Source organism: Galeopterus variegatus, unplaced genomic scaffold (genome assembly GCF_000696425.1).
Source record: "Galeopterus variegatus unplaced genomic scaffold, G_variegatus-3.0.2 Scaffold4539, whole genome shotgun sequence".
Taxonomy (NCBI): domain Eukaryota; kingdom Metazoa; phylum Chordata; class Mammalia; order Dermoptera; family Cynocephalidae; genus Galeopterus; species Galeopterus variegatus.
The window spans coordinates 72,804-100,145 of NW_007730650.1; the positions used below are offsets into that span (position 1 = coordinate 72,804).

Consider the following 27,342-nt stretch of genomic DNA (forward strand, 5'->3'; position numbering starts at 1 on the left):
GAAGTTATTACGGCAAGGTCGGAGCCAACCCCGGCGGGCGGGAGGCCGGCTGACGGGAGGGGCGGGGTCTCCTGAACGGGGCGGGGCTCCCGGGGCAGGGGCGGGGCCTCCTGGGAACCGAGCCAGAGCCAGCTGCCCGGTCACCTGCGTTGAACTCCACCCCCATCTAGCCGGCCAATCCATCCACTGTCGGGGCTCACCTGCAGGCCACAGGCTCATACTGAGGGGATGGAAACAGCCTCACTTGCCGCCGGGGCCCGATCTTTAACAGGGCTTTTTCCTTGGAGGGACAATCTGCCAGTCCAGGAGGGTGGAGGTTATGATCCTCATTCTTCACTCATTTTCTCATTCATTCATTCAACAAATATTTATGGAGCATCTACTATGTGCCATACACCGTTCTAAGCATTTGAGATCCAACGATGAACAAAACAATATCTCTTCCCTTCTGGAGCTGACACACTAGTGAGGGGGTCAGGCAATACATGCAATAAATGAGTTGGAAGGGAAGACATTTTATGGAGAAAAATAGAACCAGAGTTAGGGGGACCGGGAGAAGGTCGGCTGCAATATATACTGAGTGACTGCTAGGAACTAGGTGCTAGGAATACAGCTGTGTGTGAAAAAGAAAATGCCCTAAATTAAATTCAGGTAGAGGTAAATGCTGTAAAGGAAGTAAAGCCAGGCGAAGCAATAGAAAGTGGCATAGGGCTACTTTACTAGTAAGGCCTCACTGAGAAAGGTGAAAGGTGAGAAGGAGTGAGCCACAGAGAGATCAGGGGAAGAGCATTCTAGGCTAAGGGAACTGTAAGTTCAAAGGCTTGCAGGTGGGAACTAGCCTGGCCAATTGAGGAACAGAGAGGGGTCAGTGTGGCCTGACCATGGGAAGTGGTGGGCGAGTGGGCAGGATCTTCCCACATCCCTCCATCCTTCAGTCAGAGACTTAAAGTACTCTCTGAATTGAAAACAACCCCTGCCACTCACATGGGACAGCTTCCTCAGAGGAGAATGCAAAAATCAGAATTTAAAACATTGTTTTCTTTGACCCAGTAGGAATTTCTTCTACAGATCGACTTGTGGAGGTGAGAAAAAATACTAGCTTGAAGATAGTTAATATAGGAGCAAAACTCTGGAAATAACCTAAATAATCTTCCATAGGGAACCCACTGAATAATTAGAGAGCATCTGTTCAACAGGAAAAAAATAAAAAAGAAAAAAATATATAGAAGACACAAAGTTATATAAAGGTATGGAATGACCTCCTAAATGTATTGAGTAAAAACAAGGGACAGAATTAAGTTGAACCATGTTACTGTTTGTGCAAAAACAAAGGCAAGTATATAATTGTATTTGAAGAGAATGCATCTTGGATGGGTTACCCCCAAAGCTGGGATGACTCAGAACTGTGTCCACATCCAGGCTCTGTCATTTTTGCTGTGTGACCTTGGGTAGGTGACTTTGCCTCTTGAGCCTGTTTCCTCATCAGAGAAATAGGATAATAAGGATACCGACTGCATCAGGGTGCTGTGAAGGTGAAACATGACAAGGCCTGTAAGGGCAGCCCCTGGCATGTGATAAACTTCTGGTAAATGGGAACAAGGATTATTTTTAGGAAAGATAGGGTGACTAAATTTTTACCTACCTAATAGCATAGCAAAAGATATCAACAAGAACTGTTAGAAACGTGAAACTGACAAAAACAAGGATTATTTTTAGGAAAGATAGGGTGACTAAATTTTTACGTACCTAATAGCATAGCAAAAGATATCAACAAGAACTGTTAGAAACGTGAAACTGACAAAAACAGGTCAGCCTCATCACATGCCATTTCTGCACATGAACCTTGCTTTCCAGGTATGGAGTTTGCAAGTTCTCCAGTCTCTCATACCTCTGTGCCTTTGCATAGTTTGTTCCATTTGCCAAGGATGGGCTTCCTAAATCCTGGCCACTGCATCCCTTTTATATGAGATCTGGACTTCTCTTCAAAATGAGAGCTTGGTAGGGAAGGACAGTCTCAATATCAGGTGCAGTGCAAGAGGCTGTCAGCATTGTGGAGCAAGGTGAGGATAAAGTGAGTGGAGCACAGGTGTGGTGGACATTGTGGCCACCCTAACAACATCCTTTTCACTCATCCCCCATTGTGTAGCAGCCCTGTGGGCTGAGTGGTACAACCCCACCCCCAGCCTAGCCACAGGTAAGCTTGGACTAAGAACCATTGTGTGAATGACTGCTAATGGGTACAGTTTTTTGGGGAGTAAGGAACATTCTAAAAATTGATTGTGGTGATGGTTGCACAACTCTGTTAATATAATAAAAACCATTTAAATGGGTGAATTGTATGATATGTGAGATATATCTCAATAGCTGTTGTTTAATAAAAAATGAATAAAAAGAAACATTGTGTACATTCCTCCAACTACAGGAGTTAATTCAAGGAAGGTAAAGCTGAGGACTTTTGCTGGGAATTCTGGGGTACAGACAACTTTCCCTAGACATGGATAAAAAAATAAGCATCTCCAAGGACTTGGCAGCCACACAATGGGGATCCAGGCTTAGAATGAAGTGGATATACAGCAGTAAATACAGCAATAAAAGAAACAGAACAGCAATGAAAAGTGGAATTTAAAATTGAAAACACAGGGTTGGCCAGTTAGCTCAGTTGGTTAGAGCGTGGTGCTGATAACACCAAGGTCCAGAGTTAATCCCTGTGCTGGCCAGATGCCAAAAATAAATAAACAAAATTGAAAACACAATATAATTTACATTAGCATGCCCCAAAATGAAATATATAGGTGTAAATCTAACAAACTATGTACAAGATCTATATGAGGAAAGCTAAAAAACTCTGATGAAAGAAATAAAAAAAGAACTAAGTAAATGGAGAGATATTCTACTTTCATGGATAGACTCAGTATTGAGAAGAAGTCAGTTCTTTCCAACTTGATCTATAGGTTCAATGAAATCCCAATCAAAATCCCGGCAAGTTATTTTGTGGTTATTGACAAACTGATTCTAAGGTTTATATGGACAAGCAAAAGACCCAGTATAGCCAAAACGATCTTGAAGCACTGACATTTCCTAACTTCGAGACTTACTATAAAGCTACAGTAATCAAGACAGTATCTATTGGCAAAAGTATAGACTTCAATCAATGGAAGAGAACAGAAAGTCGAGAAATAGACCTACATAAATATAGTCCATGACCAAAGACATGAGCCATGAAATAAATAATTGATAATGGAAATAAATGATAATTGATTTATGGAACTGAATAGAAAGCCCAGAAATAGACCCACATAAATATAGTCTGCGACCAAAGGCATGATCCACGAAATAAATAATTGATAAGCTGGACTTCATTAAAATCACAATTTCTGTTCCATGAAAGACACTGTCAAGAAAATGAAAAGAAAAGCCACAGACTGGAAGAAAATATTTGCAAAAGACATATCTGATAAAGGACTATTATCCAAAATGTACAATAAACCCTTAAAACTCAGTAATAAGAAAACAACTCAATTAAAAAATGGGCCAAAGACCTTAACAGACACTTCACCAAAGAAGATATACAGATGACAAATAAGCATATGAAAAGATGCTCCATATCATATGTCATCAGGGAAATGTAAATTAAAACAACAGTTAGCGGGCCGACCCCGTGGCTCATTCGGGTGAGTGCGGCGCTGGGAGCGCAGCGACGCTCCCGCCACGGGTTCGGATCCTATATAGGGATGGCCAGTGCGCTCACTGGCTGAGCACGGTGCAGGCAACACCACACCAAGGGTTGTGATCCCCTTACTGGTCACAAAAATAAAATAAAATAAAATGAAACAACAGTTAGATATCACTACATACCTATCAATTAGCATGGCCAAAATCCAGAACTCTAACAACACCAAATACTTGCAAGGATGTGGAGCAACAGGAACTCTCATTCATTGCTGGTGGGAATGCAAAATGGTGAAGCTGCTTTGGAAGACAGTCTGGCAGCTTCTTACTAAACATACTTTTACCGTACAATCCAGCAAGCAAACTCCTTGGTATTTACCCAGAGGAGATGAAAACTTATGTCCACATAAAACCTGCATATGTATGTTTGTAGACGCTTTATTCATAATTGCCTAAACTTGGAAGCAACCAAGATGTCTTTCAGCAGGTGAATGGATAAATAAACTGTGGTACATCCAGACAATGGAATATTATTCGGTGCTTAAAAAAAAAAGAGCTATCAAGCTATAAAAAGACATGGAGGAAACTTAAGTGCATATTATCAAGTGAAAAAAGCCAATCTGAAAAGGCTGCATACTATATGATTCCAACTCTATGACGTTCTGATAAAAGGCAAAACTATGGAAACAGTAAAAAGATCAGTGTTTGCCAAGGGTTAGTGGGGAAGGAAAAATGGATAGGTGGAGCAGTAAAATTACTCTGTACTACAGATTCCAGATGCTAGTGATGCGTCAGTGTAGGTTCATCAACTATATGAATGTACCACCCTAGTGCAGGATGTTGATGGGGGGGGTGGCTGTGTGCATGTGCTGGAGGGGACAGGGGGTATATGGGAACCCTCTGTACTTTCCACTCAATTTTGCCGTAAACCTAAAACTGCTCTGAAAAATAAAATCCATTAAAACTAGTAAAAATGGTAAATTTTATGTTATATCTTACCACAGTTAAAAAAAAAAAAGTTCATAGTAGTTTCATTCATAAAATCCCCAAACTGGAAACAGTGCAAATGCCTGTCAACTGTAGAAGGGGTCAATGGACTGTGGAATGTTCACTCAGTGTTTGCTGCTACACCTGTCCACACAGGTGAATCTCAAGAACATAATGTGCCCGAGCCGGAGCAGTGGGGGGACGAGGGCTTCAGCCACACTCCCCTGACATCTGCACCCAGCGCATCAAAGACCAAGCAGCTGCTGGAAGCCCCCTGCTCTCCCCTGTCAGAATGAGGGGGGGTGCCACAGGCCTCGACCATGCCCCCCTCCTTCCTCCTCCTCCCACGCTATTTCCTCCCCCTTCCCCTTGCCCCCTCCCCCAATGCTCTGCAATATCTTAGAATGTAAAATATAATATTAACAAATAAATAAATTTTTTAAAATGTGAGGAGAGGAAGTGAAAAAAAAGCAATGTGGAGTGAAAGGAGCTGTATACAAAATAGTACATACTATATGGTTTTATTTATATTAAATTCAAGCACAGGCAAGACTAACCTTTGCTGTTAGAAGTCAAGGTAGTGATTACCCTTGGGAGGTGGGTAGTGACTGAGAGGTGACATGGAGGTTCTCTGGGGATGGAATGTTCTATTTTAGATCTGGGTGCTGGTTACATGAGTGTGTCCAGTTTGTGAAAATTCACCAAACTGTACACTTAAGATTTGTGCCCTTTTTTTGTACGTGTGCTCTACGTCAATTTAAAAAGTATGGGTATATATACATGTATACATACATATGTACACACACACATATACACACACACACACATATATATATACCACTCTGGAATCAGACAGAAAGATGTTCTAATTCTGAAGTGTTCTAATTCGTATATATACATGTATACATACATATGTACACACACACATATATACACACACACACATATATATATATACCACTCTGGAATCAGACAGAAAGATGTTCTAATTCTGAAGTGTTCTAATTCCGGTCCTGCCATTCACTAGGTTTATGACCGTAAACAGGCCCTTGCACCTCACTGAGCCTGTTTCCTCATCTGTAAAATGGGGATAATAATACTTCAAGCAGTCAACAAAGACACATGTCAGTGCTAGCTGGGAGCACACATTGATTCCGTACTCACTATTAAATATTCTTCTTGCTGCTGTTCCCTTTGGTTACTGAGCCCAGGCTGGGGCAGGGTAGGGGTGGGGACACTATCTGTAAGGAGGAGAGGTCCCTGGGGAGGGCCAGTCTAAGCTGATAAGCAGAACATGCTCATGTTGCAAACTGTTGCAAAGGGAGAAATCTAAGTGGGGAGCTGGGGGTTGGGGTGTGGGTGTGGCTGTTTGGAGAATCTGCCTGCCCTGGGTCTCCTGGGGGAGAAAGGCAGTTAGGGGAGTAATGAATATCGAGCTGGGGAAATGGTTCCTTTCCTGGATAGCAGAGCCTGTCACTATCACAAGGCAATCAAGACGTTGGTAAAACTTTAAACACCTTCTTAGAGCAGGCTGCTCTGGGCTAGGGAGCTGAGTCCTTGAGGAGGATTCAGGCCCCTGATGGTCATTCTCCTCCTTGGGGAAGCCTAGTAGTTTCAGGAGGCTTGGGCTGGGCTCTAGCAGAATCGACGAGAAAACGCCAACAAGCACAAACAGAAAATTCAAAATCCTACATAATCCCACCACTCAAAGAACCCCTCCCTGTGTTGGTGAATGGGGGAACTCAGAGGGCAGCAGATTGTTGAATTCAAACTCCATATTTGTTCCTTACTGGATGTGACTTGGGGCCAGGCCACTACTTCTCCAAGCCTCAGTTTCCCCATCTCTAATATGGTGATATAATAGTACCTAGCTCAAAGGTTTGCTGCTGTGGGGATGAAAGGAGATAAGGTGGGTGGTGGATCTGTCAGTGCAGGTCACAGTAGAGAGGAGGCTCAGTCAACAAGAGCTGATAGTTGCAGTCATCTGTTTATCTGGGGTAAGGGCTAGAGTCTGAAGCCCTAAGTCTTCCTCCCCACCCGCATCCCCGCATCACGGTGAGCCGAGCCGTGGAGGAAACTCTAGGGCAGGAGTCCGAGGTCAATTCCAAGGAACGCGACTTCCTCCCCTACTCAGAGCCTCAGTTCTCCTATCTGAGGAATGGGGCTGCCATCCAAGCTTCTTTAAGAGTCTTTACAGACCTGGGCCCGGGAGCTGCATGGCGGACAGTGATGGGGACCCCGAGGCTGGGTATGTGTGTGCTGTGATGGGCCTCCCTGAGGTCGGGATGCACACCCTACAAGCTATTAATATACTGGTCTCACGCCTTAGCTGTATTGAACTTGAACTTGGTCTACGTGAGGGCATGGCCGCTAACAGACCACGCCCATCTCCCCGCCCACGCCGGCCCCACCCACGCCCTATCCTTTGGGAATACCACCGGAAGTCACGCCACACGGGGCGTTTTCGCAGAGACACTTGCTGGGGCAATCTGCCGCAAAGCACAAGAGATCTTGGCGGAGGCCCCGGGAGCGCCGGGCAGGGACTCGGGTAAACGCTAAATCCAGATTCAGACGCAGAGAACTGGATGGTTGATAGCGGCTGACGGGAACGAGGTCGGACCTCAGTGCTCCTCTGACTGTCCTCAGTTTTCCTCGTGGAGCCGGCTGGTTCTCCCAAAGCTCCGAGCAGAAGAGAGGGCAGCGTTTAAGTAAAAGGCCTTGGAGTTCTGAGTCTCTACCTCTCCACGTCTTGTGAAGGTGTGACTCAGTTCACCTATCTGTAAGGCGAGGCCATTATTCCCCGCCTCGTGGGTGGGGAAATCATGAGGCAGAACGAGGAGGCCGCCGGCCCCGCCACGGCCCGGGACCATCTTTTCCCTCCCGCAGACCGTTGTCTGGTGAGGAGAGTCTTCGTTCCCTTCTGCACTTGGGAAATGAGAACGTCCCCTTGGCCGCGGGTGCCCCACCTCCCTGGGCTGGGGGAGTATCCGGAAGTGCCCCTACGGAAGCCGGCAGGGCTGCACGGCGCTTCACCATGGCGACGGCTGGGGCCCCGCGGCGCTTCTGCCGCTGTGCCTGCTTCTGCTCCGAGAACCTGTACGTGGCGCGTTACGGGCTGCACGTGCGCTTCCGGGGCGAGCAGCAGCTGCGCCGAGACTACGGCCCGGTGAGTGGCCTCTCTCGGCTCTCCGGAGAAGTTGGCAGAGGGGCGAAGCACGAGGCACCTTTGTCCCCGAGGTTTGCTCTGCCCACGGCGCGCACCTCGTGCTCGGATACGAAAAGGGATGCTCTCCGTGCCTCAGTTTTCTTGCCTTAAAGGGGAATATCTACTTAGTGAGGTTGTGAGAAATGAATGAACGAACATAGATGTAGGGTGCGCAAGGGCAGGGCCCGGCCCAGAGTGCTGTGTCAGCGTGAGGGCAGCTGGGACCCTGCTCTGTGCTTAACGAGGCTCTCGCAGTTCATCCTTTCAGTGATCCTGTGAGGTCGAGGTTCTCGTCTCCATTTTAAGGAGGGGAAACTGAGGGCCAGAGACGTTAAGGGGCTTGCCCAAGGTCGTACAGGCATGCTCACTGGTCTTTCTACTCCCAGATCCTGCGCAGCCGCGGCTGTGTCAACACCCAAGACTTCCGGCAGCTGTTAGCAGAGGTAACACCCCCTACCCCTGCACACCCAGCCTAGCCCTTCCGCCTTAGATTTGTGTCAGCAGTTTCAGGGGGGTCTCAGCCTCAGGCTTGCCAATCTCTGATCCCTGTAGGATCCTCAGGCCCACCTTTCCCCCTTCCCATTCCCACTCTCCCCCGCACTTGGGTCCTGGCAGGAGAAAGAGAGACAAAGGAGAAATATCAAGTTGTCATGCCCTCCTTAACAGCTCATGAGACAGGCACAGCCGTCATCCCCCATTTTGGGATGAGAAACAGGCTCAAAGAGGGGGGTCACTTGCCCAAGATTCACAGCAGATGGAGTTGAGATACCACCAGGGCTGCCAGGCCCCTGGGATTTTCACAGCTCCCCACTTCCCCCTTAGGCTGGTGCCAGGGCTGCTGCTGCTCCTCTCCCTCCTTGGGGTTACTGGTGGGAAGATTCTAAAGAGAGCCCTCTGCAGCCTCTGGAACACAAGACTTGACCATGACTCTATTCCCCTCCCTGAGTGGGCCTAGCTGTTTAAGGTGCATCCAGGGGCTCTCATCCCAGCCAGGCTCAGGCTGGAGCAGCCCAAAGCAGAGTGGGCCTCTTCTTCGAAGAAGTCACCTTCAGCTGACAGCTTGGCCCTTGCAATCAACCCTGATAGATTCAGGAGTGTAGGGAGACTGGGCTTCCAGCCTGGGCCCTGCTCTGGCCTTCCAGGGCCTCAGTTTCTTTGTCTGTACAATGGCCTTGGGAGGATGGGAGGCCCCATCTGGTAACCAAGCCCTGTACCACCCCAGCTTGAGCAGGAGGTGGAGCGGCGGCAGCGGCTGGGGCAGGAGTCGGCTGCCAGGAAAGCTCTCATCGTGAGCTCCTACCACCCTCTGAAGCCTGACATCTACAACTCACTGCAGGTACTAGGCAGGGAGTTTGAGGGTGGATTACTGGAAGGAGGAGGTGGCTTCCAGGCCTGGGGGCTGCCTGCCTCACAGCTGGCATGTTTTGCCCCAGGATGAAGCTTTGGCTCCCAAGTTTCTGGCTGCAGCTGAGTACAGCACATTCCCAGGTGCAGACCTCGAGGGCCTTCTCCAGCGGCTAGAGACAGTATCAGGTGAGGTCTTGGCCCCATGGCCTAGCAGGACTAGGGGGCGGCAGCCTGTGCTACCTGGGCATGGGAGACTGGGGTCCTTCCACCTATCATCTCTGCCTCCAAACCACCAAGACCTGGAAGAGCCAGTGGGACCAACCTGCCAGGAGCAGGGCATCTGTATTCACTTATTCACTCACTTATCCAGCAATAGGTGTATTGGTATCAAGAGTGGGACAGGTGGCACACTTAAACACGACTGATGAAAGAGCTTAATGAAGGGACAATTGAGGAGGTGTGGACAGGGTTAGGGGATGAGCAAGGGATGGCAAAGCCCCCCCCAGGGCTAGCAACAGGAGGGAGCCATCACCAGCCCTAGACCTGAAGGAGTAGAGAGAGTGAAGTTTCTTGAACCTGCCAAGTTCTGGAGCTGTAGGCGCAGAGCTGTTGGACAGCCGCTGTGGTTCTGAGCAGAGGCACACAGCCACACCAAGCCCAGAGGAGGCGAGGCAGGAAACACCCCCTTCTCCTCCTGCCCTTGGATTTCCTGCTGGGGTCACCTAGTGGCTAAACCCAGCAGGAAGTCACGGCCAAGGAGCCCTTGCATGTTGTTTAAACTCTCTGCCTCAGTTTCCTCAACTGCAAAGCAGGAGCAAGAGTAGTCCCTGTCTTTTAAGGTATTGCAATGATTTAGTGAATGAATATATGCAGAGGGCTTGGCACAGGGCCTGGCACATAGTAAGTGTTTAGCAAGTGTTTTCTTTTCTCATTGTTATCCCAGGTTGGGGGTTACTGTCAGGAGACAGGTGTAAAATTTGCTTGTCTTATAGAGCCTGTGATCTGTTGGGGAGCATGGGTGGAACGAAACCCCCCAACTAGCCTGGGGGATACCCTCCCCATTGTCTTCTACTCCCCAGCAGTTGAGATTGTGCTGAGGCTATTTGGGTGGGGTTAGGGCTGGGCTTCAAGTTGGCCACGTGCTGAGGGCACCTCTGGGCATTGGTGCATCTGCCAAGAAGTTTATGTTTCCGTTCTCAGCCTGGCTTCTCCCCCCAGGGCCCAGCTAGAATGAGCAGCCCCTCTTGGCCTTCCCGGGTGGGAAACAGAGGCTCCAAGAGACACTTCTGAGTTGGGATGCAGACTTTGGTAGCTCTTCAGGGGAAGGAGGGACAGAGAGAGCCTGCAGTTTGCTTCATGGTCCTGGCTTGGCTCTGTCGTTGGCCTGGGCTAGTCCTTTCCCCTCTCTGGGCCACAGGACCCACATCTAAGCTCTGGAGGCCAGACCTGTGGGCATCTGTGGAGTCAAGGTGAGAGGCTGTGGGATGAGTGAGGGGCATGAGAATCGCCCTCCCCTGCTTCATCCACATTATGTCATTTAATCATCACAGCAGCCCTGAGAGGTGAGGGCCCTCATTATCCCCATTGTTCAGATGAGGAAACTGAGGCAGGGGGAAGTGAAAAGGCATGCCCAGGCTCCCATAGCTCATGAGAAGATTTAAACCCAGGCCTGTCCAACCACACACCAGAGCCCCTGGCCAACAGACTGTCCTTCCCTCCACAGAGGAGAAGCGCATCTACCGGGTGCCTGTGTTCACAGCACCATTCTGCCAGGCCCTGCTGGAGGAGCTGGAGCACTTTGAGCAGTCAGACATGCCCAAGGGAAGGCCCAACACCATGAACAACTATGGGGTGGGTGAGCCCGGTGGGCATGAGGAGTGGGGTGGCTCAGTCAGGGAGCTGGCTCTGAGGTGCTGCAGATGAGTTGCTGTCCTCATCTGTAAGATAAGATCATGCTGGGATTACTGTGAAGTTAAACAAGTTGATGTTTGCAAAGCACTCAGCAGCGTCCTTAACAAGGGACCCCTAGGGATGCAGGGTGAGGCCTCACTGGTTTCCCTGCTGAGCCCAGGGATTCCCCTCCCAGGTGCTGCTACATGAGCTAGGCCTGGATGAGCCGCTGGTGACGCCCCTGCGGGAACGATTTCTGCAACCACTGATGGCCCTGCTGTACCCAGACTGTGGTGGGGGCTGTCTGGATAGTCACCGTGCCTTTGTGGTCAAATATGCGCTGGGCCAGGACCGTGAGCTGGGCTGCCACTATGATAACGCTGAGCTCACCCTCAACGTGGCCCTGGGCAAGACCTTCACTGGGGGTGCCCTCTACTTCGGAGGCCTCTTCCAGGTGAGTGCAGGTGAGTGTGGGGCCAGGCCTGGGAAGCCATGAGTGCCCAGAGCTGAGATCTGCCACCTGCAGGCACCTGCATCCCTGACGGAGCCCCTGGAAGTGGAGCATGTGGTGGGCTGCGGCATCCTGCACCGGGGTGGCCAGCTGCACGGGGCCCGGCCCCTGGGAACCGGTGAGCGCTGGAACCTCGTCGTCTGGCTCCGGGCCTCTGCTGTGCGTAACCAACTCTGCCCCATGTGCTGCCGGAAGCCTGACCTGGTGGATGACGAGGGCTATGGTGATGGCTTCACCCGAGAGGAGCCCACCATGGTGGATGTGTGTGCACTGACTTGAGCCTGGGTTGGCCCAGTGTGGGAGGTGGCACGGCAGATGAGGATTCTGCCACCTTCGATGGGGAGGGGCAGAAATAAACTGCAGTCCACAGTGATTCTTGGTTCAAAAGGACATGCCAGCTTCTGGGTTATTCTTTCCGCAGACAGGCTGGCTTAATTCAGGTTTGTTGGAAGCAGAGCCTGATATGGCATTCCCGGAGGGAGTATCCTCAGGAGGAGAGTGAAGGAGCAGGAGAGGGCTTGGGGAGCAGCTGGGTAAAGATGTGGTTTCAGATGAAGTCCAGCCTCTGCCTGACCCCATGGAGAATCTGGAGCATGAATCTACCACAATTTGCCCCCAGCAGCAGTTAGTGGCTGTGGGTTGGGTGGGGCAGGGCGACAGAGAGGGGTGAGTAACTAACTTCCCGACATCTATCTCCAGGGCAGGGTGTCCCCCAGTGACCAAGGGAAGCTTCCAGAGAAGAGTATAGGTGTGAATTGTCAGCATTGGACACCGCTGCTGGGGGATTTGGGTGGGCCACTAGTGTCTTCTAGATGGGTGTTGGCTTATTGCAGACGCGCTAAGATCAGGGACTGGAGCCAGACTGGGTTCAAATTCTGGTTCTGCTTCTTAAACTGTGTAGTTGTGAATTAGAAACTTAACCTCTGTGCCTTAGTTTCCTCGTCTGGAAAGTGCCTACCTCCAAGAGCTGTTGTGAGAAACAAGTGAGTTAACATTTATAAAGTGCTTTATAACAGCCTTCTGTGTTTGCTGCTGTCGTTGTTATAAAGAGTTTGCAACTTGGTGGCCCCAAGATTGGATGAGGTGCACAGCCGTGTTTTGTTTGGGTTATACATTTGAAAACCAGGGCATTTCCATATTGAAATCTTGAGTTCTAGCTTCCCTGGAAAGGTGTGAAGATGTGGAAACACCAGGCCCCATTTCCATACTGCAGAAATCAGCTGGAGCAGTTTCAGCTGCACACCATACAGGCCTGTGGTCCAACTCCCTCATTCATTGTTATGATTTCTCTGTCCCTTTATGGACACTCGAGTTCACAACCTGTGCATTACTGGGTGGGGAGTCGGAAAGACCAGGACGTCTCAGCCTGGAGCTCACAGGCTGATGGAGTGGACAGGTCTGCAGACAAGCCAGGTAGGAGAGTGGCATGCAGGAGGGTCGCCTTCCCTGGGCCTCAGGGAGACAGGCACTTGGGAAGGACAGTCTTGGAAGAGGGCGCAGCTGCGGCAAAGATGGGTGAGGGCTCGGGTACTGACTCCAGGCTGGAGAGCGCGGCATAGCCTCCTAGGCCTCTGGGCACGGCCTCCCACCCGCCTGAAGGCGGGAGCCTGGATCCCCAGCTCGCCTCTGCGGGAGGTGTGCGAGCCAGAGGCGGAACTTGAGGCTTCAGAACTAAAGGCAGCAGCTCCTCGCTTCCCAGCCGGAAGGCCTGCCGGCGCACCGCCCCGGGCCGGAAGCCACCTCGCCGCCACTTCCTCACGCCAGGGCGTGGTGCGGAGCCTGTCTCGCCCAATGGGTGGTTGAAGGTTGGGCACGGAGCGGCCCCGGAGACCCTTCTCAAGACGGCGAGGGCGCGGAGGGCGCGGGGGTGGAGGGAAGGAGAGCGCGGTAAAGGAGTCCACGCGCTCCTCGCTGTTGAGGACCGCGGCCAGTTCCCGGGGGTGTCGAGCCGGGTGCGCAGCCGTGCAGCGTCCAGGCGGGGGCGTGCCCTTAAACGGGCCTTAGTGCAAGGTCCCCGGGTGAGGGTGGGAGAAGGTCGCGCGGTTCCCCGGTGCGGCAGTGGGCTCTGGACGCCAGTAGAGCCGCCCTTGGGGCCCACTCTGTGCGCCGGCCAAAGGGGTGCCTCGGATTAAGCGCCTCTCTCCCCATTTCCAGCCCGCGGCGCTATGGCTCACGTTGGCTCTCGGTGGAGGGAAGGAGAGCGCGGTAAAGGAGTCCACGCGCTCCTCGCTGTTGAGGACCGCGGCCAGTTCCCGGGGGTGTCGAGCCGGGTGCGCAGCCGTGCAGCGTCCAGGCGGGGGCGTGCCCTTAAACGGGCCTTAGTGCAAGGTCCCCGGGTGAGGGTGGGAGAAGGTCGCGCGGTTCCCCGGTGCGGCAGTGGGCTCTGGACGCCAGTAGAGCCGCCCTTGGGGCCCACTCTGTGCGCCGGCCAAAGGGGTGCCTCGGATTAAGCGCCTCTCTCCCCATTTCCAGCCCGCGGCGCTATGGCTCACGTTGGCTCTCGCAAGCGCTCAAAGAGTCGCAGCCGGTCCCGGGGGCGAGGGTCGGAGAAGAGAAGGAAGAAGAGCAGGAAGGACGCCTCGAGGAGCTGCTCGGCCTCTGGATCCCAAGGTCGCAAGGCCAGCAGTACCTCCGGGGCAGAGGGTGAGGACCACAGGGACTGGGAAAGGAGTGCGGCAATTTCATTGGAGAAAGCTTCAGGCAGCTGGGTCGGCTTTCTGGGACTGGCTGTGGGGAAATCAGTGAACGTAGTCAGAGGCGTAGAAGTCTGGAGTGAAAGACCCTAAAAGAGGAGGAGAAGGGCCCTGCCCATTGAGTGTGGATTGAAGGAAGTGTTTCATCATGACTTTTATGCACCTGGACCTGAGGTCGGGCCTGGCCGCCCTGCTTCTGTGCAGACAGTGACCTCATGGAGCCGGGAAAGTGCTCCTGCAGAGAGAGTGCTGATCTGTGTTTTGGGAAGCCCTCCCTGGAGACCTGCCAGGAGGGGCTTACCCTGTAGGTGGCCTGAGCTTACCCCTGGCCAGAGCAAGGGGGCGCAGGTTTACTTTCCCCCTCCTAGCCTTCCAGCCTCACCTTCTCCCTGCATCACAGAGAGAAGCAAGCACAAGGCCCGGAGGAGACCACGATCCAGCTCCTCCTCCTCTTCTTCCAGTTCTTCTAGCTCTTCTTCCTCCTCGTCCTCCTCCACTTCCTCCAGTGATGGCCGGAAGAAGCGGGGGAAGCACAAGGACAAGAAGAGGAAGAAGAAGAAGAAAAGGAAAAAGAAACTGAGGAAGAAAAGCAAGGAGAAGGCAGAAGTGCAGCAGGCGGAGGCTCTACCGGGCCCCTCCCTTGACCAGTGGCACAGATCAGCTGGGGAGGAGGAGGATGGCCCAGGTACTGTGCTTCCCTGCTTACAGGAGGGGGCGGGGTCCCTCCCTGAGGCCTGGTCACCACCTCCTCCTATCTTCCCTTCCAGTCCTGACAGATGAGCAGAAGTCCCGCATCCAAGCTATGAAGCCCATGACCAAGGAGGAGTGGGATGCCCGGCAGAGCGTCATCCGCAAGGTGGTGGACCCCGAGACGGGCCGCACCAGGTGGGGAGTGCTTGGTGCAACCTGGCCCCACACTGCTATGTTTGGCAGGGTTGGCCCAAGATGTGCAGTCTTAGGAGGAGGAGGAGTGGCTATTTCTTCTCTAAATAGGCCAAGTAGAAAAAACACATTTGTGATGTGACATTTCATTCTTCTTCATTGTCTGGAGTAAGCAGTTTATGGGGCCAGAAGGGCCTGGAGTAGGCTCTTCAAAGGGCTGCTGTTGGAGGCTGGCAAGGCAGAGCTTACTTCACCACCTTCGTCCCTGTCCCAAGGGCAGGGGAGAGGGTGAGAGTCGGTAGGCTCTGCTCATTCAAGGTGCTGGGGGCCTCAGCCCTGGGACTTCTCTGCTGGATGGTTTCAGTTCTGTTGCTCTGGCATTAGGGGCTCAGCCTATTCCTTTCTGAATGGACACCTTTCCACCCCCCAGGCTCATTAAAGGAGACGGTGAGATCTTGGAGGAAATCGTAACCAAAGAACGACACAGAGAGATCAATAAGGTTGGTGTTGCCCTTTTGCCCATAGTCTGCCCCCAGCTGTTTTTTTAAAATTAAAAAAAATTTTTGATTATTATCCCAGCTCTGTTTCTGATGTCCCCCTTCTCCTGTGTGCTTTCTTCCTCAGCAAGCCACCCGAGGGGACGGCTTGGCCTTCCAGATGCGAGCCGGCCTGCTGCCCTGAGGCCCCAGCTGGTCAAGGTCCGTGGACAGTGCAGGTGGCCTGGAGGCTGCAGGGTGGACGGCAGCAGCCTGATCAGTGCCATTGCCTTTTCTGCTATGCCAGTCCTGCTGCCTGTCAGGTGCCCAGGGTGGAGGATGGTCCCTGGCCTACCTACTCAGCACCCCCATCTGGAAGAGCACAGCTTCCCACATAGTAAATGTGCCCTAGTTGTAGACTTTCTCTGTGCTGTTGCTTTTGTGCTGAGGGGGAGGGAGGGTGCAACACAATTTCCAGGGATAAACATGGGCTCCAGGGGCTTTTGAAGAGACTTGGAGTGTCCCCTAGTGGTAGCATAGGCCACCGCACCCACCTCTGCCCTGCCCAGCCTCAGGTCAGCCCGCCTGGACATGACCCTGACACCGACACCCACCCCTAGCTGAATCCCAAACCCAGAGCCCTGGCTCTTCAATTTGATTCACTCGGGCTTGGAGGGAGCCTGCTTCCCTGGCCATGTTTATTCCACAGACCATGGCAGTGTGGGGCCCAGTGGTCTGGGTGGGCATTTTGGCTCTGGCCTACTAGCTGTGTTCCCCTCTGTAAAGCAGAGAGGCAGAGAGCCCCCGCCCCACTGGACTGCATGAGGATTCACTGAGTTCAGATCTGGGAGGAGGTGGAAGAGGGCTTGGCCTGTTGGTGTTACTGTAAGTGTAGCTGATATCTTTGCCTGGGAAGGATGGCCTCGCCCCACCACAGGGGCTGGCCATGCCCTCCCATCCCCTGTCCCACCCTGTACCCCATACCCCATGGTTGCCGGTGCAGTAAAGAGACCCAGAAGGAAGCCTTCCTGCTTTTTTAATTGGTGTAACAGACGAGGACGCTGTATACAGAGCACACTCAGGCCAATGATGGCAGGACAGCAGGGGGTGGTCAGGACACTGCTCACACATGGCCCAGAGAGACAGACGGCACAGGACAGATGGGATATGAAGACTGTGACGGGTGGGCAGGCAGCTCAGACTGAGCTGGGGAGGGGGCGGAGGTCTCTGCAGAATCCCTCTTTAGAAATCAAAGAGAAGGCAGGTGGTGGGATCTGGAGCTGGGGGGCTGGGGTGGGGAGGGACTAAGGCTTCTATTCCAACAGGCCTGGGGTGCGGGTGGCAGTCAGTGTGGCCTGCCTCACCCTTTGGTTACGACTGGTCAGGCCTGAGCCCTGCAGCTCAGCACCCAACGCTGTAAACATTTTTGGTATTTTTAAAGGATTTTGCCCTCTCAGTTTCTGAAAAACTGGTGCTTCTTCAAGAGAAGAATGTGCCAAAAGGAATCTATCTGAAGGAAGGGAGAAGCAGACCTGGATACAGAAGAGACTTCAGTGGGGAGGGGGCTGCCCATCTCACTATCTATGGCTAAGGGCCACAGGAAGGGCCCAGGGGACTATTGCTGTTGTCCTTGGAATGGCTGGCGGCGCGGAGCCGTGGGGGAGCTGTCCCCTATGGAGAGGCTGGGCCCACTGCCTGCAGGGCCTCCCAGGCTAGGAGGCCTCCTGGCCTTTATTGCAGGCGGGCCTGAGACTCTTCCAGGTGCTTCTCCAGGTGGCTGGTCACCAAGGCGGTAGGCAAGACAGGGTGAGGTGGGACGACAGAGGAGGAGGCACTGGCCACAGGGGCCCCTGGCTGGGGCTGTGATTGTCGGGCCGAGTGACTTCCCGCTGGGGAGCAGAGGGGATCAGATATTGCACTTCCATTGCAACAGTTACATGAAAACTTGGTCCATAAAAGAGTTGTTGCTTTATACATAACGTCTGCAACAACAACACAAAGCTACATCTTAAATATGAATAAACCCTGAAGGTTCCATCCCTCCAGACATTTTTCTCTGCACAAAATAAATAGCTTTCACTCTGTATAGGCCCGCTTTTGCAGAACATTTACATGACCCTTTGGCTGTACATATCTACACACAGGAAAAAGTTAACAACGATCTGCACCTCCCAGCCCAGCCCACGTGGCCTGAGGACAGATCCGGGTCAGCAGCATCTTTTCGGGAACAGAGCCTTGTCACTGGACAGCTGGCTGGGGCCAGGCAGGCGCTCCCACCTCAGGGAGGGTGGAGGAGCCGAGCTCATGCTCGGCGCTGGGGAGAGAGGGCTGATGCTCAGACCCGGCGTGCAGGACAGCCTGGTCCTTGTTTAGGTGAGAAATGAAGTTGGGGCTGCCTGCTCTTGAGCTAACGAAGCGAGTGGTGGCTTCTTAGATTCGGCATCGAAACGGAATTGGCATTAAAAAAACCTAAGAGTGTGCCCCACCCACCCCCGAGTAGAAACCCCGTGGAATTAGTGGGGGTCAGGTGAGGCAGGGAGCCCACGCCCTGCTGAGTGGGCAGGGGTAGGGCCCACAGGACTCAGACCAGGCTGGACTCCGTCACAGTGCTGGGTGTTTTCCATGTGGAGGGGCTGCGCTTGGTATTGAAAGAGTTAAGAAAAGGAAGCAGCCAAGGATTGCTCATTTAAAAAAACCTCATAGAAATCAGATTGAGAAGTAGAAAGGCGTAGAAATGCAGGGAGGGCAGCAGGGCAGGAGGGCCGCAGCGCGGCCTTGACCGATGGCTGCAAGGAGTGAAGAGGCCAGGCTTGTGCGGGCCCCGTGGCCTGAGACGGGGCAACTTGGGAGCTGGTGCTGGGGTTCATGGGCCTTGCACCTGGGCTGTCCAGGGCCGGAAATGATACCAGACCTGTGGCCAGACTGGGCTCCAGGTGGGGCAGGCAGATGGTGGGCCGGGGTCTGGGGCTCCCATGGCGCTGGACTGGCGCTGGGGTTCATGGGCCTTGCACCTGGGCTGTCCAGGGCCGGAAATGATACCAGACCTGTGGCCGGACTGGGCTCCAGGTGGGGCAGGCAGATGGTGGGCCGGGGTCTGGGGCTCCCATGGCGCTGGCAGGCCTGGCGGGGCTGCAGAAATGAAGATATGGCCTTTCTCTCCTGCTTGCGTAAGGATCTGCTGCCCTGGAGCTTTCTGTGTGGTAACAGGTTCTGTATCAGCAAATATTGAATTTTCATGCATGTCAACGAGTCTGTAGCCATAGGAGATGGAAGTGGGTCTCCGCTCTCTCAGAAATCAGTGCAAAACCAGTGAGGTTGAAAAGTTGAGTAACTCGAGTTAACAAGCTGCTACCCAAGGGGAGGGAATGGGAGTTGGCAGGTTGGGCCACCGGCTTGGACCACACCTGGCATCAGGTGCTGGGAGGTCAATGCAGCACAGATTTTCCAGGGGCACCTCCCAGGCCAGTCTAAGTGGGGAGTCCTGGTCCCTCTGTCATACTGGGGCTGGTGGTCCTGCCAGCTTCCACGATGAGCTGGACCCCTCAGATTCTAGGACATGAGGCGGGGCTGGGAGGACTATGTGGTACATCCTGTGTCCTCCACAGGGACTTAGGACAAGCTCCCAGGGCCGCATCTGTGCTTGTCCCAGCCAACTGCGTGTGCCCAGGCCAGGGCTCCTGGCGGGGCTGCCACCTGGCCTAGCACCATGGAGACTGCAGTGCCTCCCCAGCGGTGCCCTACTTGGGGCCCGTGGCTCCGCCTGGCTCGAGCCGGCCAGTCATGGTGCGGCCCCAGCAGCCAGCCGCCATGCTCATGCTGCGCTGGCCACGCTGCTCGCCGTCTGCCTGGCTCTGTGTCCTCTCGTGCCGGTGGCTGGGCCCACTGGGCTGGGCCGAGATGGTGCGGAGCAGGTGGTTCCGGGAGCGCAGGAAGTCACCCTGGCTGGGCAGGCCAAAGCTGCCCTTGCGCAGCGCCATGCGGGTGGCCGTGTTGCGGGCTGGCCTTGCCCGGTGGTTGTACTTGAGCTGGGCCAGGTGGGCTGCGTAGCCATCTGTGATGAACTACAGGAGCAGAGAGGTGGCCGGTGGTCACAGACTGGGCACTGGAGTGCCCACCTATGCCCACCCCTGTGTGCCCACTCACCTGGCATTGCTGTTGCAGCTTCTTGGTGGGCCGGCCCACAATGTAGATCTGCATGGGTGACAGGCTGATGGAGCTGTAGACCGCCACGTCCTTGGTGGAGCCGTAGGCCGCGTGCACACGCAAGTGCAACTGTGGGTGAGACCAGTGTGGCACAGGCGTGGCCCTCTTCCCCCACCTCATCCCCTCTCCCTTCCTCCCAGGACCCACCTCAGAGATGAGTAGCTTCAGGAAGTTGGCCTTGTGCCGCAGCGGGTCATGCACCAGGCCGTCGCAGAAGGACACCACTCCGTGGGGGAAGTTGTGCTGGGCCAGCCATGCCACCACCCGCTGCTTCTGCATGTCGGGCCGGCCTGTCACGTAGATGATGAGGTAGCCCAGGTCCTGCCAGTGCCTGCAGGTGAGGGGTGGGCCTGTGTGTTCCACGGCTGTCCCTTCCTCCCTCCTGGGCCTTCCTGTCTCCTGCCCAGCCAGTGCCCGCTTGGGCCACTGAAAAATGCACCCCTGATCGGGTTCAAGTGATAATGATGACAACGACAATGATGGTGGCAGCAGCAAACTACAGGGTACTCACACCAGGCTGGCAGGGCTGTCATGAGGGAGCCACATAATCCTCCCGGACACCCTCTGCAGAGCTCTGACTGGTCTTACCAGCCTCACTTTGCCAATGAGGGAATTGGAGATCAATATCCAGCAGCCAAACAACTTGCTCAAGGTCACATAGCTAGTGTGTCTCCCCAGGGGCCATGCCAGTGTCCCCTGTGGTGGCACCCTGGGTCCTCCCTCACATGGCCTGCAGGAGCTTCTGGCCCTGAGCCCGCCCACCTCCTTACCATCCCATCATGCTCCTTGGGGCCACTTACCGCACCACATCCACTGCCCCGGCCCGCACCTTGGGGTCGCTGCCCATGATGGACACGCTAGCGGCAAAGGAGCCATCGATACTGAAGACCACAAACTCCGTGCCCTTAGGCAGCACGGTGATGTAGCTGTCGGCAAACGTGTGGTCCCCCCTGGCAGGCGGGGCAGTGGTCAGAAGCACCAGAGCCCCTCCTTGCCCCCCAGAGGTCACCCGCCTGCCCTCCCCAGCATAGGCGCATACCTGACCACCATCTTGATAGGGTAGACGCCCACCCCCAGGCGGTGCGTCTCGGGGATGGTATAGGAGACGCGCCCACTGCTGTTGGTCACCAGCGTGTCCAGGTACAGCCACTCCCCCGAGGGCGGCTGCATCATGATGTGCACGTCCACCTGGGAGCCCAGGCAGGTCACCAGCTGGCTGCGCCTGGGGTCTCCCTACCCCTCCACCCTGGCCAGAGGGATCCAGGGAGCTCCTGAGGTCCCTCTGTGTCCTCACCTTCTCCCCAGTCAGGGTGACCATGTCCAAGGGCCCATACATGAACCGGCCCGTCAGAACCTGTGGGCCGTCTTCGTTGGCTACTGCATCATTGATCCGGTGGTTGGCTGTCACATTCTGGGGAGAGGAGTGAGGCTGGGTCAGGGTGGGGGATGGAAGGTGTCTGGGGTCTCCTGGGCTCAGCTCAAGCTCCCATGAGACTGAGGGGGAGCATGGGCTTGCAGTCCAGCAGCCCATGCTCCAGTCCAGCTCAGCTTTGGGGAAATTAGGAAGCCTCACTGTGCTTGTCTGCAAATAGGCTGATAGCTCCAACCTCACAGACTGAGGATTAAACAAGACAGCACGCTTCTCAGTGACTCAGTCTCTCATTTGTAACATGGGGGCTTCTTGTGGAGATAAAATAGCACGGCAGCCCTGGGGCCTGGGTACCCAGAGGCCCCCTCACCCTCAGCTTCACGTGGGTCCTCTTGCGCTGCCATTTCTCTCTCGGCTTCGAGGGGGTGAACACTGACACCTCCTTGCCATCCAGCTCCAAGATGCTGGAATTGTCATGCCTCATGACCTGGTTGGGGGAACAGAGGAGGCCACGGGGCAGGGTCAAGCCTGGGGCTTCTTGTTCTGGAAGGAAGAGCCCAGAGGCCCCAAGAGGCAGCAATAGGAACCCGTGAGGCTTTTGGGGGGACACTACTCAATCCTCTCCAGTCTGCTCTCTGGCCCGCACAATTCCTGTCTGTCCCACAAATGGGCAAATACATTCACTCCATCCCCACAATCCCCAAAAGTCTTAACACATTCCAGCACAAGTGTTCCTCCATCCTGCTTGCTCTGTGGTCAGATGGGGAGAGGGAGGGGCCCTCCACCATCCCCTCATCTAATGGGGCCATGTCATCAGCACTGTCACTTGGGGCCCCCTGTGAGGCCGATGTGTGCCTGGGCAGTGCAGGACCCCAGGGGTACCTGTCTCAGCAGGAAGGAGACCACGTCCGTTGACTCCCAGTAGCTGGCATGGAACAGGTGGGGCAGGGCCACCGTGGGGAAGGCTGTGAGAGCGTCAGGGCAGTACAGGGCGTAGTCAATCCGCTTCTGGCCCCACCACTTTGCAGCAACTACCAGGAGGAGGGGCCATGACTGGGCTGGCTGGGTAACCTCGAAGGGCTCCCAGAGGGCCACCTGGTCCCCCTGAGCCAAGCTTGGCTCAGCCCAGACTAGACCCTCCCTCCAGCTGCAGCCAGGTGAGTCTTCTCCCAGGCGGTGACAGAGGGAAGCAGATGAGCAGGCAGAAGATGCCAGGACAGCTCCCAGCAGCCAGAGGCCCTGTGGCAGGGAGCACCGCAGTGCTGAATTCACTCTCTGCAAGGAGCGTAATGGGGGGATGGGGGTGGTCTCGGGGGTAGGGGGAGAAGCCTGAGTTTGGAGGCAGGACTAGCTGTCCCTGGTCCTGTCACTGATTCTGATGATTCCTGGGCCCGGACCCCACTGCTGCCCTCATTGTCCCATCTGTCTTCCCCCAGGTTCAAGGCTGTGAAAGGTGTCACAGCGGGGGGTTACAATTCCTGAACCCCCAGGCAAGGCCTGCGGCCCTCCTCAGCCCTTGAGCCACCCCACAAGCCCCAGATGCAGCAGGGCAGTGGTGAGGCCTAGGGCCTTCCAGCTGCATGGTCCTGGGTGAGTCTCAACTCTGACTTGGGGCTGGGTGCCCTCCCTAATCAGAGATGAGGCTTGTACAATGCCTTGCCGGTGGCTGCATGTGGGAGCTGCCCAGCAATGGTGCCTGTTTTATAGGTCCAGGCTCCCCTGGGATCTGCCCCTCAGCCTGACAGGGGACCTCATGGAGCTTCCCTGGCCCTCACCCGGCCTCACTCCAGCTCTGTGGGGTCCTCTGGCCCCCCTGCCAACTCCAACCACTACCCCCCACCAGGTATCTGAGTCCTCCCAGCCCAAGCCTCCGGCTCCCTGTTAGCCTCAGTGTGGGTCCAGGTGGGAGGGCCTGATGGTGAGAGGTGTGATGTGCTTGGCAGAGGCGTGTGACCCAGGTTAGAGGAGAGAGCGCGTGGGTGGAGGGCGTGGCAATGCCCAGTACCTTCTCCGATGTCCAGGCCAGGGAGGCAGGAGGCACTTTCCAGGCAGGGCCTTGCCTGCCTGACCCAAGGGCGGGGGCCGGGGCTTGTGAGGGTTGGGGGGGGCAGGGCGAGCAGGGACAGGCGCCTGATGCTGGGGGTGTGGCTGAGCGACTTGGGGGCTTCTGAGGAGCAAGAACAACAGGAACAGCTCAGCCATGCTGTGGCCACCACACTGCCATGTCCACCATGGGCCAGGAAGGACACTGAGAAGACAGCGAGGCCAGGGGCGGTCCAGGGCCCTCCTCACAGAAGGACACAGCTGCTGGGAGCGCCTACATCAGCCTCAGCCCTGGCCGGGCTGCTCTGACTGTGGCCAGAGAGAATCCTGTCCCCAGCACAGGGGGATGGAGAGGGGGTGACCCTGGCCTCTGCTTCCCACTGCGAGGGAGGCCATGGGGCCGTCTGAAGGCCCCTCTCTCCAGAGTCCTCCTGAGGGGACAGTGCTTTTCAGCCAGACCGGCCACCTCTATATAGGATCCAAACCCGCAGCGGGAGCGCTGCTGCACTCCCAGCGCCGCACTCTCCCGAGCCGGACAGAATAGTTTTAAGTAGAGAAGAGTAAATGGTGGAAGGCTCCCTCCCTGCCCAGACCCCCTGCTGAAGCGCTTCCTCCTCTGGGAAAGGGAGTTGCCATTTCAGCCACTGGTCATCGGGAAGATCACGTGGCTGTGAGAGCTTAAGTGTAAACTTCGTAATATGTGTCCCACTTCTAAAAACACAGTGGATAGGAGTTACGCTGTACTTGTTAACTTTGCCTTTTCTCTCCCACTTAACACAAAACACGTTGGAGTTTTTTGCGCAGCACGCAGAGCTCCGCCTCCTTTTTAACGGAGGCAGGGAATTCCGTTGCATGTTTGCTCCAGCATTTATTAACCCAGCCCCCTTCCCATGGATGGCTGTTTAACTGGGTTCTAGTTTTTCACGATTTCAGATAACGTCACCATAACATCATCACTGACAACAACATCACTGTCCCTAAGTCTTTGTGCACTTGCGAGAGGGTCTCTGTCGGACTGTGCAGAGGGTGGAGGTGACAGTGCGTGGGATCGTTTGGGTAGGTCGTACTGCCCAACAGGGCTGCACCCATCTGTACCAGCTGAGCTGCTTGGCTGTTGGGCCCCTTCAAAGCTACAGATTCCCCTTCCTGACAGTGCTGAAGTGACAAGCTAGTGGAAGGGAAGGAGCGTGAGGTGCTAAGCATGGGGATCTGCATTTTTAACCAAGCACTGCCACTCACTTGCTCTTGGCAAGTGTCTAAACCTCTCTGAGCCCAGGTTCCTCCTCTGTAATGGTAGGTCCTGCACAGCTATGGTGAGGACTGTGTGGCTACCTGGACCCGCCCTGGTTGATCCCAGGGTAGGGGGTGCAGGGCAGGGACCACTACTCTGATGGGATGCTCAGCTGTCATCCCTCCTCCCTTCTGTGCAGACTGAGAAGTGTGGCTGTGGCCCCTCCAGGGCTGGGAGGCAACTGCACCAAGAGGCTTTGGGGGGGGTGCCTGACCTTGCATGTCTCCCCTGTGTGAGGATCTTGGACTCAGGAGACTGGGTGTGTCCCCACCTGACCCTGGGGTGGTGTCTTGCTGCCCTGGACCTCAGCTTCCCCATCTGTGGAATGGCCCTCTGCTTCCAGGGGCGCCTTGCAGATGAAATGAAACAGCAGGTGTCAAAGGCTGGGCCAGTGACTAAGCTGCCTAAGCAGAAGCAGAGGAGGGCAAGGGGCCTGGAGGGGAGGGCAGAAAGGAGGCTGACGCTGGAGGGGCCCAGGACGTGGCCATGGCCTTGTGACAGGGGTCCATGGAGACTTCCTGCCCCGCTCATTGCACCCCAACCCCCCTGCTGGGCTCTCACCATCCAGGGCTGGGAGGACGGTTTTCCTTAAGGCCAGGACCAGCCCCAGCGGGCACCCAAAGAGGAAGAGGTCGGTGATCTCAAAGTCAAACTTGCCCAGGCCCCCCGCGCCATCCAGCATGGTGGAGCTGCTTGAGCGGCGGGTGTTGGGCTCATTCCGCAGCACACTGGCATGGAGGCTATGATGGGAGGGACAAGGTCACACATGGCCCTTCTCAGGGCCAGCCTTCTCTCAGCCTCATGAAGGACAGGCTGGGTCTGATAGCCCCTCAGGGGTCATCAAGACCAAATGAGACTTGACCCTGCGCTGTCTTGTGGGTGCTGCTGCCTAGCACTGCCCTGGTCAGTTCTGCCATATCCCACTCCCACCCTTGGGATACCCTGCTCCCTCAAGATGGGCATTCGTGTGTCCGAGGCAGTGGTACCCAATAAACCACTTTCTTCCAGGATCCCAGGACCCAGGCTGGGGGAGCACCTGGCAGAGCTCCTGGGACCTCAAGGTGGTGATTGGCAGGTGGGGACGTGAAAGAGCCCCCCTGGTTCCTCAACTGCTTGGGGCTGCCCCTCCCTCGTGGAGTCTCTTTTCTCACCCGACAGGGGCCTCACAGCCTGTGCCTCCCACGCCACCAACCTGGACAGGAAAGCCTGGTGCTGCTGGATGGTGTCCAGCTCGTAGGTGGACGAGTCACTCCTCTTGCGGGGCAGATGCCTTTTGGGATCCTCAGTGCCATTGCTGCGGGGGATGTCGATGTTGCTGCGGCTCAGGTGCCGACTGCTCTCCAGGCTGGAGCCTCCACCACTGCCACCACCACTGCTGTCACTGGAGCAGTGTGCAGTATTCACCAGGATGCCAGGGGACAGGAGGTCAGTGTCCTGGAATGGCCCCATGGAGGCTCACTGCTGGTGGCTGTTGGCCTGACCCCTTCTTCAGTGTCTTGGAAGCTGCCTCCTCCCTCCTGACTCCAGGCCCAGCCAGCTGCTGCCCTGCCGCCTCTCACCCAAGCCAGAGTGGAAAGCCCTGACCCTGCTGTCCCCCAGCCCACTCGCCAAGTCCTAACCGCCTTCATTCCTGGCCTAGGCTGGCCACCTGGACCTTGGCACTCTCCCCCCCAGGCCATTTGCCACTCTTCTGCAGAAGGACCGTGGGTCCTCCCTCCCTGCTGGAAAGTGGAGAGGGTCCGCCCATCACTCCTCCCAGGACCAGACCCCACTGTCCAAAGTGTGAACCCTGGGCAGTGGCCCCTGAAGCCAGGCACACTCCCAGGCTCAGCCACGCTGCAGCTGTCCACCTGCCCCCATGCACCTGCCCTGCCACCTCTGGGCACCTGTGCTGGAAGCCACTGCCCTTCCCATCATTTTGGGGGGGAGTTAGGGGAAGCAGGATGCTGAGCAAAGCTCCTTCGGGGCTCAGCATAAACCTGTGCCTTTGGGTGCTTTTTCCAAGTACTCAGCCAGAGCTGGGCTTCCTCAGCTCCAGCCAGTGCCCACTCCTGCCTGGAGGGGGGCTCCTGGACCATGGGGACTGTGGCTCAGGACTCAGTCCGCCGACTGAGGAAGTATCCACTGAGCACCCTCCTCGGTAGGCACAGCCTGCGAGGCGGGTGGAGGCACAGCACCCCCAGCAGGGCAGCTGCTCTGCGCAGTATGCAGGAGGCCATGGGCCTCGTGGATGTTTGGGGCCAAAGGAGAGACGTGTCCCCGGCCTTGCTTGGGTACCTGCACACTGACCACACTGCCTCGGCGGCTGCTGCTCTGACTTTCACACACCGGCTGGCTGCTGTGGCATAAGGCATCAAATGCCAGGATCCCCCCAACGCAGTCCCCAATGAGGCAGACCTAGAGGGTGGAGAGGCCCAAGCCTGAGCTCGCTGGCTGCGGGCTGGGGAAAGCCGGCCCCTCTCGCTCAGGCCAGCCAACATCCTTCCCTCCTTGCCCCCGACTCACCTGCCCACTGAAGGTCACGCCCTCCTGGGACTTGATGAAGTCCCCATAGGTGAGGTTGGCCCGCTGGATCACCGTGGCAACTGCCTCCTGGTACTGTGGCGAGGAGGTGGCCAGCAGGGGCAGGGCAGCCAGGGGGATGTGATCCTGACTGCTGGACAGACAGCCTTCGTCATGGCTGTAGGGGCTGAGGCTGGAGGAGAGGGGCTGGTCAGGAGGGAGCCAGCAGCCTCAGCTCAGGCCAAGGGGCCCTCCCCATAGCAGGGGAGGAGGG

General features: G+C 55.3%; 3 protein-coding genes and 1 long non-coding RNA gene across 6 annotated transcripts in view; 2 read left to right on the forward strand and 2 right to left on the reverse strand.

Moving 5' to 3' along the window:
* Window positions 1-7,690: 7,690 nt before the first annotated feature.
* OGFOD2 (2-oxoglutarate and iron-dependent oxygenase domain containing 2) lies at window positions 7,691-12,626 on the forward strand. Its single transcript, XM_008587781.1, has 7 exons — window positions 7,691-7,822; window positions 8,248-8,304; window positions 9,084-9,197; window positions 9,295-9,394; window positions 10,932-11,059; window positions 11,295-11,552; window positions 11,625-12,626. The coding sequence occupies exons 1-7, from the start codon at window positions 7,691-7,693 to the stop codon at window positions 11,886-11,888; spliced, it is 1,053 nt and encodes a 350-aa protein (XP_008586003.1). The 3' UTR covers window positions 11,889-12,626.
* A 727-nt stretch (window positions 12,627-13,353) lies between these two features.
* ARL6IP4 (ADP-ribosylation factor-like 6 interacting protein 4) lies at window positions 13,354-16,682 on the forward strand. 3 transcript variants are annotated; one of them, XM_008587782.1, is made up of 6 exons: window positions 13,354-13,414; window positions 14,082-14,252; window positions 14,703-14,987; window positions 15,070-15,187; window positions 15,615-15,684; window positions 15,809-16,682. In XM_008587782.1, the coding sequence occupies exons 2-6, from the start codon at window positions 14,093-14,095 to the stop codon at window positions 15,863-15,865; spliced, it is 690 nt and encodes a 229-aa protein (XP_008586004.1). In that variant the 5' UTR covers window positions 13,354-13,414; window positions 14,082-14,092; the 3' UTR covers window positions 15,866-16,682. The 3 variants fall into 3 exon arrangements, with proteins under 3 accessions (XP_008586004.1, XP_008586006.1, XP_008586005.1); XM_008587784.1 differs by lacking the exon at window positions 13,354-13,414 and adding an exon at window positions 13,475-13,496; XM_008587783.1 differs by lacking the exon at window positions 13,354-13,414 and adding an exon at window positions 13,806-13,879.
* Window positions 16,680-18,807, reverse strand: LOC103603291. The gene is made up of 2 exons (XR_551598.1): window positions 18,777-18,807; window positions 16,680-18,643 (listed from the first exon to the last, which is right to left on the reverse strand). It is a non-coding gene; the product is annotated as an uncharacterized LOC103603291 (long non-coding RNA).
* Window positions 18,808-19,074: 267 nt separating this feature from the next.
* The window catches only part of PITPNM2 (phosphatidylinositol transfer protein, membrane-associated 2), a 76,052-nt gene continuing 67,784 nt past the window's right edge, over window positions 19,075-27,342 (reverse strand). The window contains exons 11-24 of the mRNA XM_008587785.1: window positions 27,072-27,261; window positions 26,844-26,963; window positions 25,759-26,000; window positions 25,128-25,306; window positions 23,238-23,399; window positions 22,603-22,676; window positions 22,115-22,507; window positions 21,603-21,719; window positions 21,158-21,274; window positions 20,903-21,051; window positions 20,664-20,813; window positions 20,011-20,194; window positions 19,804-19,932; window positions 19,075-19,721 (exon numbers count right to left, since the gene is read on the reverse strand). Coding sequence (XP_008586007.1) covers window positions 19,398-19,721; window positions 19,804-19,932; window positions 20,011-20,194; window positions 20,664-20,813; window positions 20,903-21,051; window positions 21,158-21,274; window positions 21,603-21,719; window positions 22,115-22,507; window positions 22,603-22,676; window positions 23,238-23,399; window positions 25,128-25,306; window positions 25,759-26,000; window positions 26,844-26,963; window positions 27,072-27,261 — 2,530 coding nt within the window. The 3' untranslated portion in view covers window positions 19,075-19,397. The remainder of the gene's footprint in view (window positions 19,722-19,803; window positions 19,933-20,010; window positions 20,195-20,663; window positions 20,814-20,902; window positions 21,052-21,157; window positions 21,275-21,602; window positions 21,720-22,114; window positions 22,508-22,602; window positions 22,677-23,237; window positions 23,400-25,127; window positions 25,307-25,758; window positions 26,001-26,843; window positions 26,964-27,071; window positions 27,262-27,342) is intronic.

Bases quoted from the DNA above. Each gene is read 5' to 3' on its own strand.
- OGFOD2 (XM_008587781.1), top strand. From the start codon at position 7,691: ATGGCGACGGCTGGGGCCCCGCGGCGCTTCTGCCGCTGTGCCTGCTTC. The intron at 7,823-8,247 runs GTGAGTGGCCTC...TTCTACTCCCAG, and splicing joins TGCGCCGAGACTACGGCCCG to ATCCTGCGCAGCCGCGGCTG. The intron at 9,198-9,294 runs GTACTAGGCAGG...GTTTTGCCCCAG, and splicing joins ACATCTACAACTCACTGCAG to GATGAAGCTTTGGCTCCCAA.
- ARL6IP4 (XM_008587782.1), top strand. From the start codon at position 14,093: ATGGCTCACGTTGGCTCTCGCAAGCGCTCAAAGAGTCGCAGCCGGTCC. The intron at 14,253-14,702 runs GTGAGGACCACA...CCTGCATCACAG, and splicing joins CAGTACCTCCGGGGCAGAGG to AGAGAAGCAAGCACAAGGCC. The intron at 15,188-15,614 runs GTGGGGAGTGCT...TCCACCCCCCAG, and splicing joins CCCGAGACGGGCCGCACCAG to GCTCATTAAAGGAGACGGTG.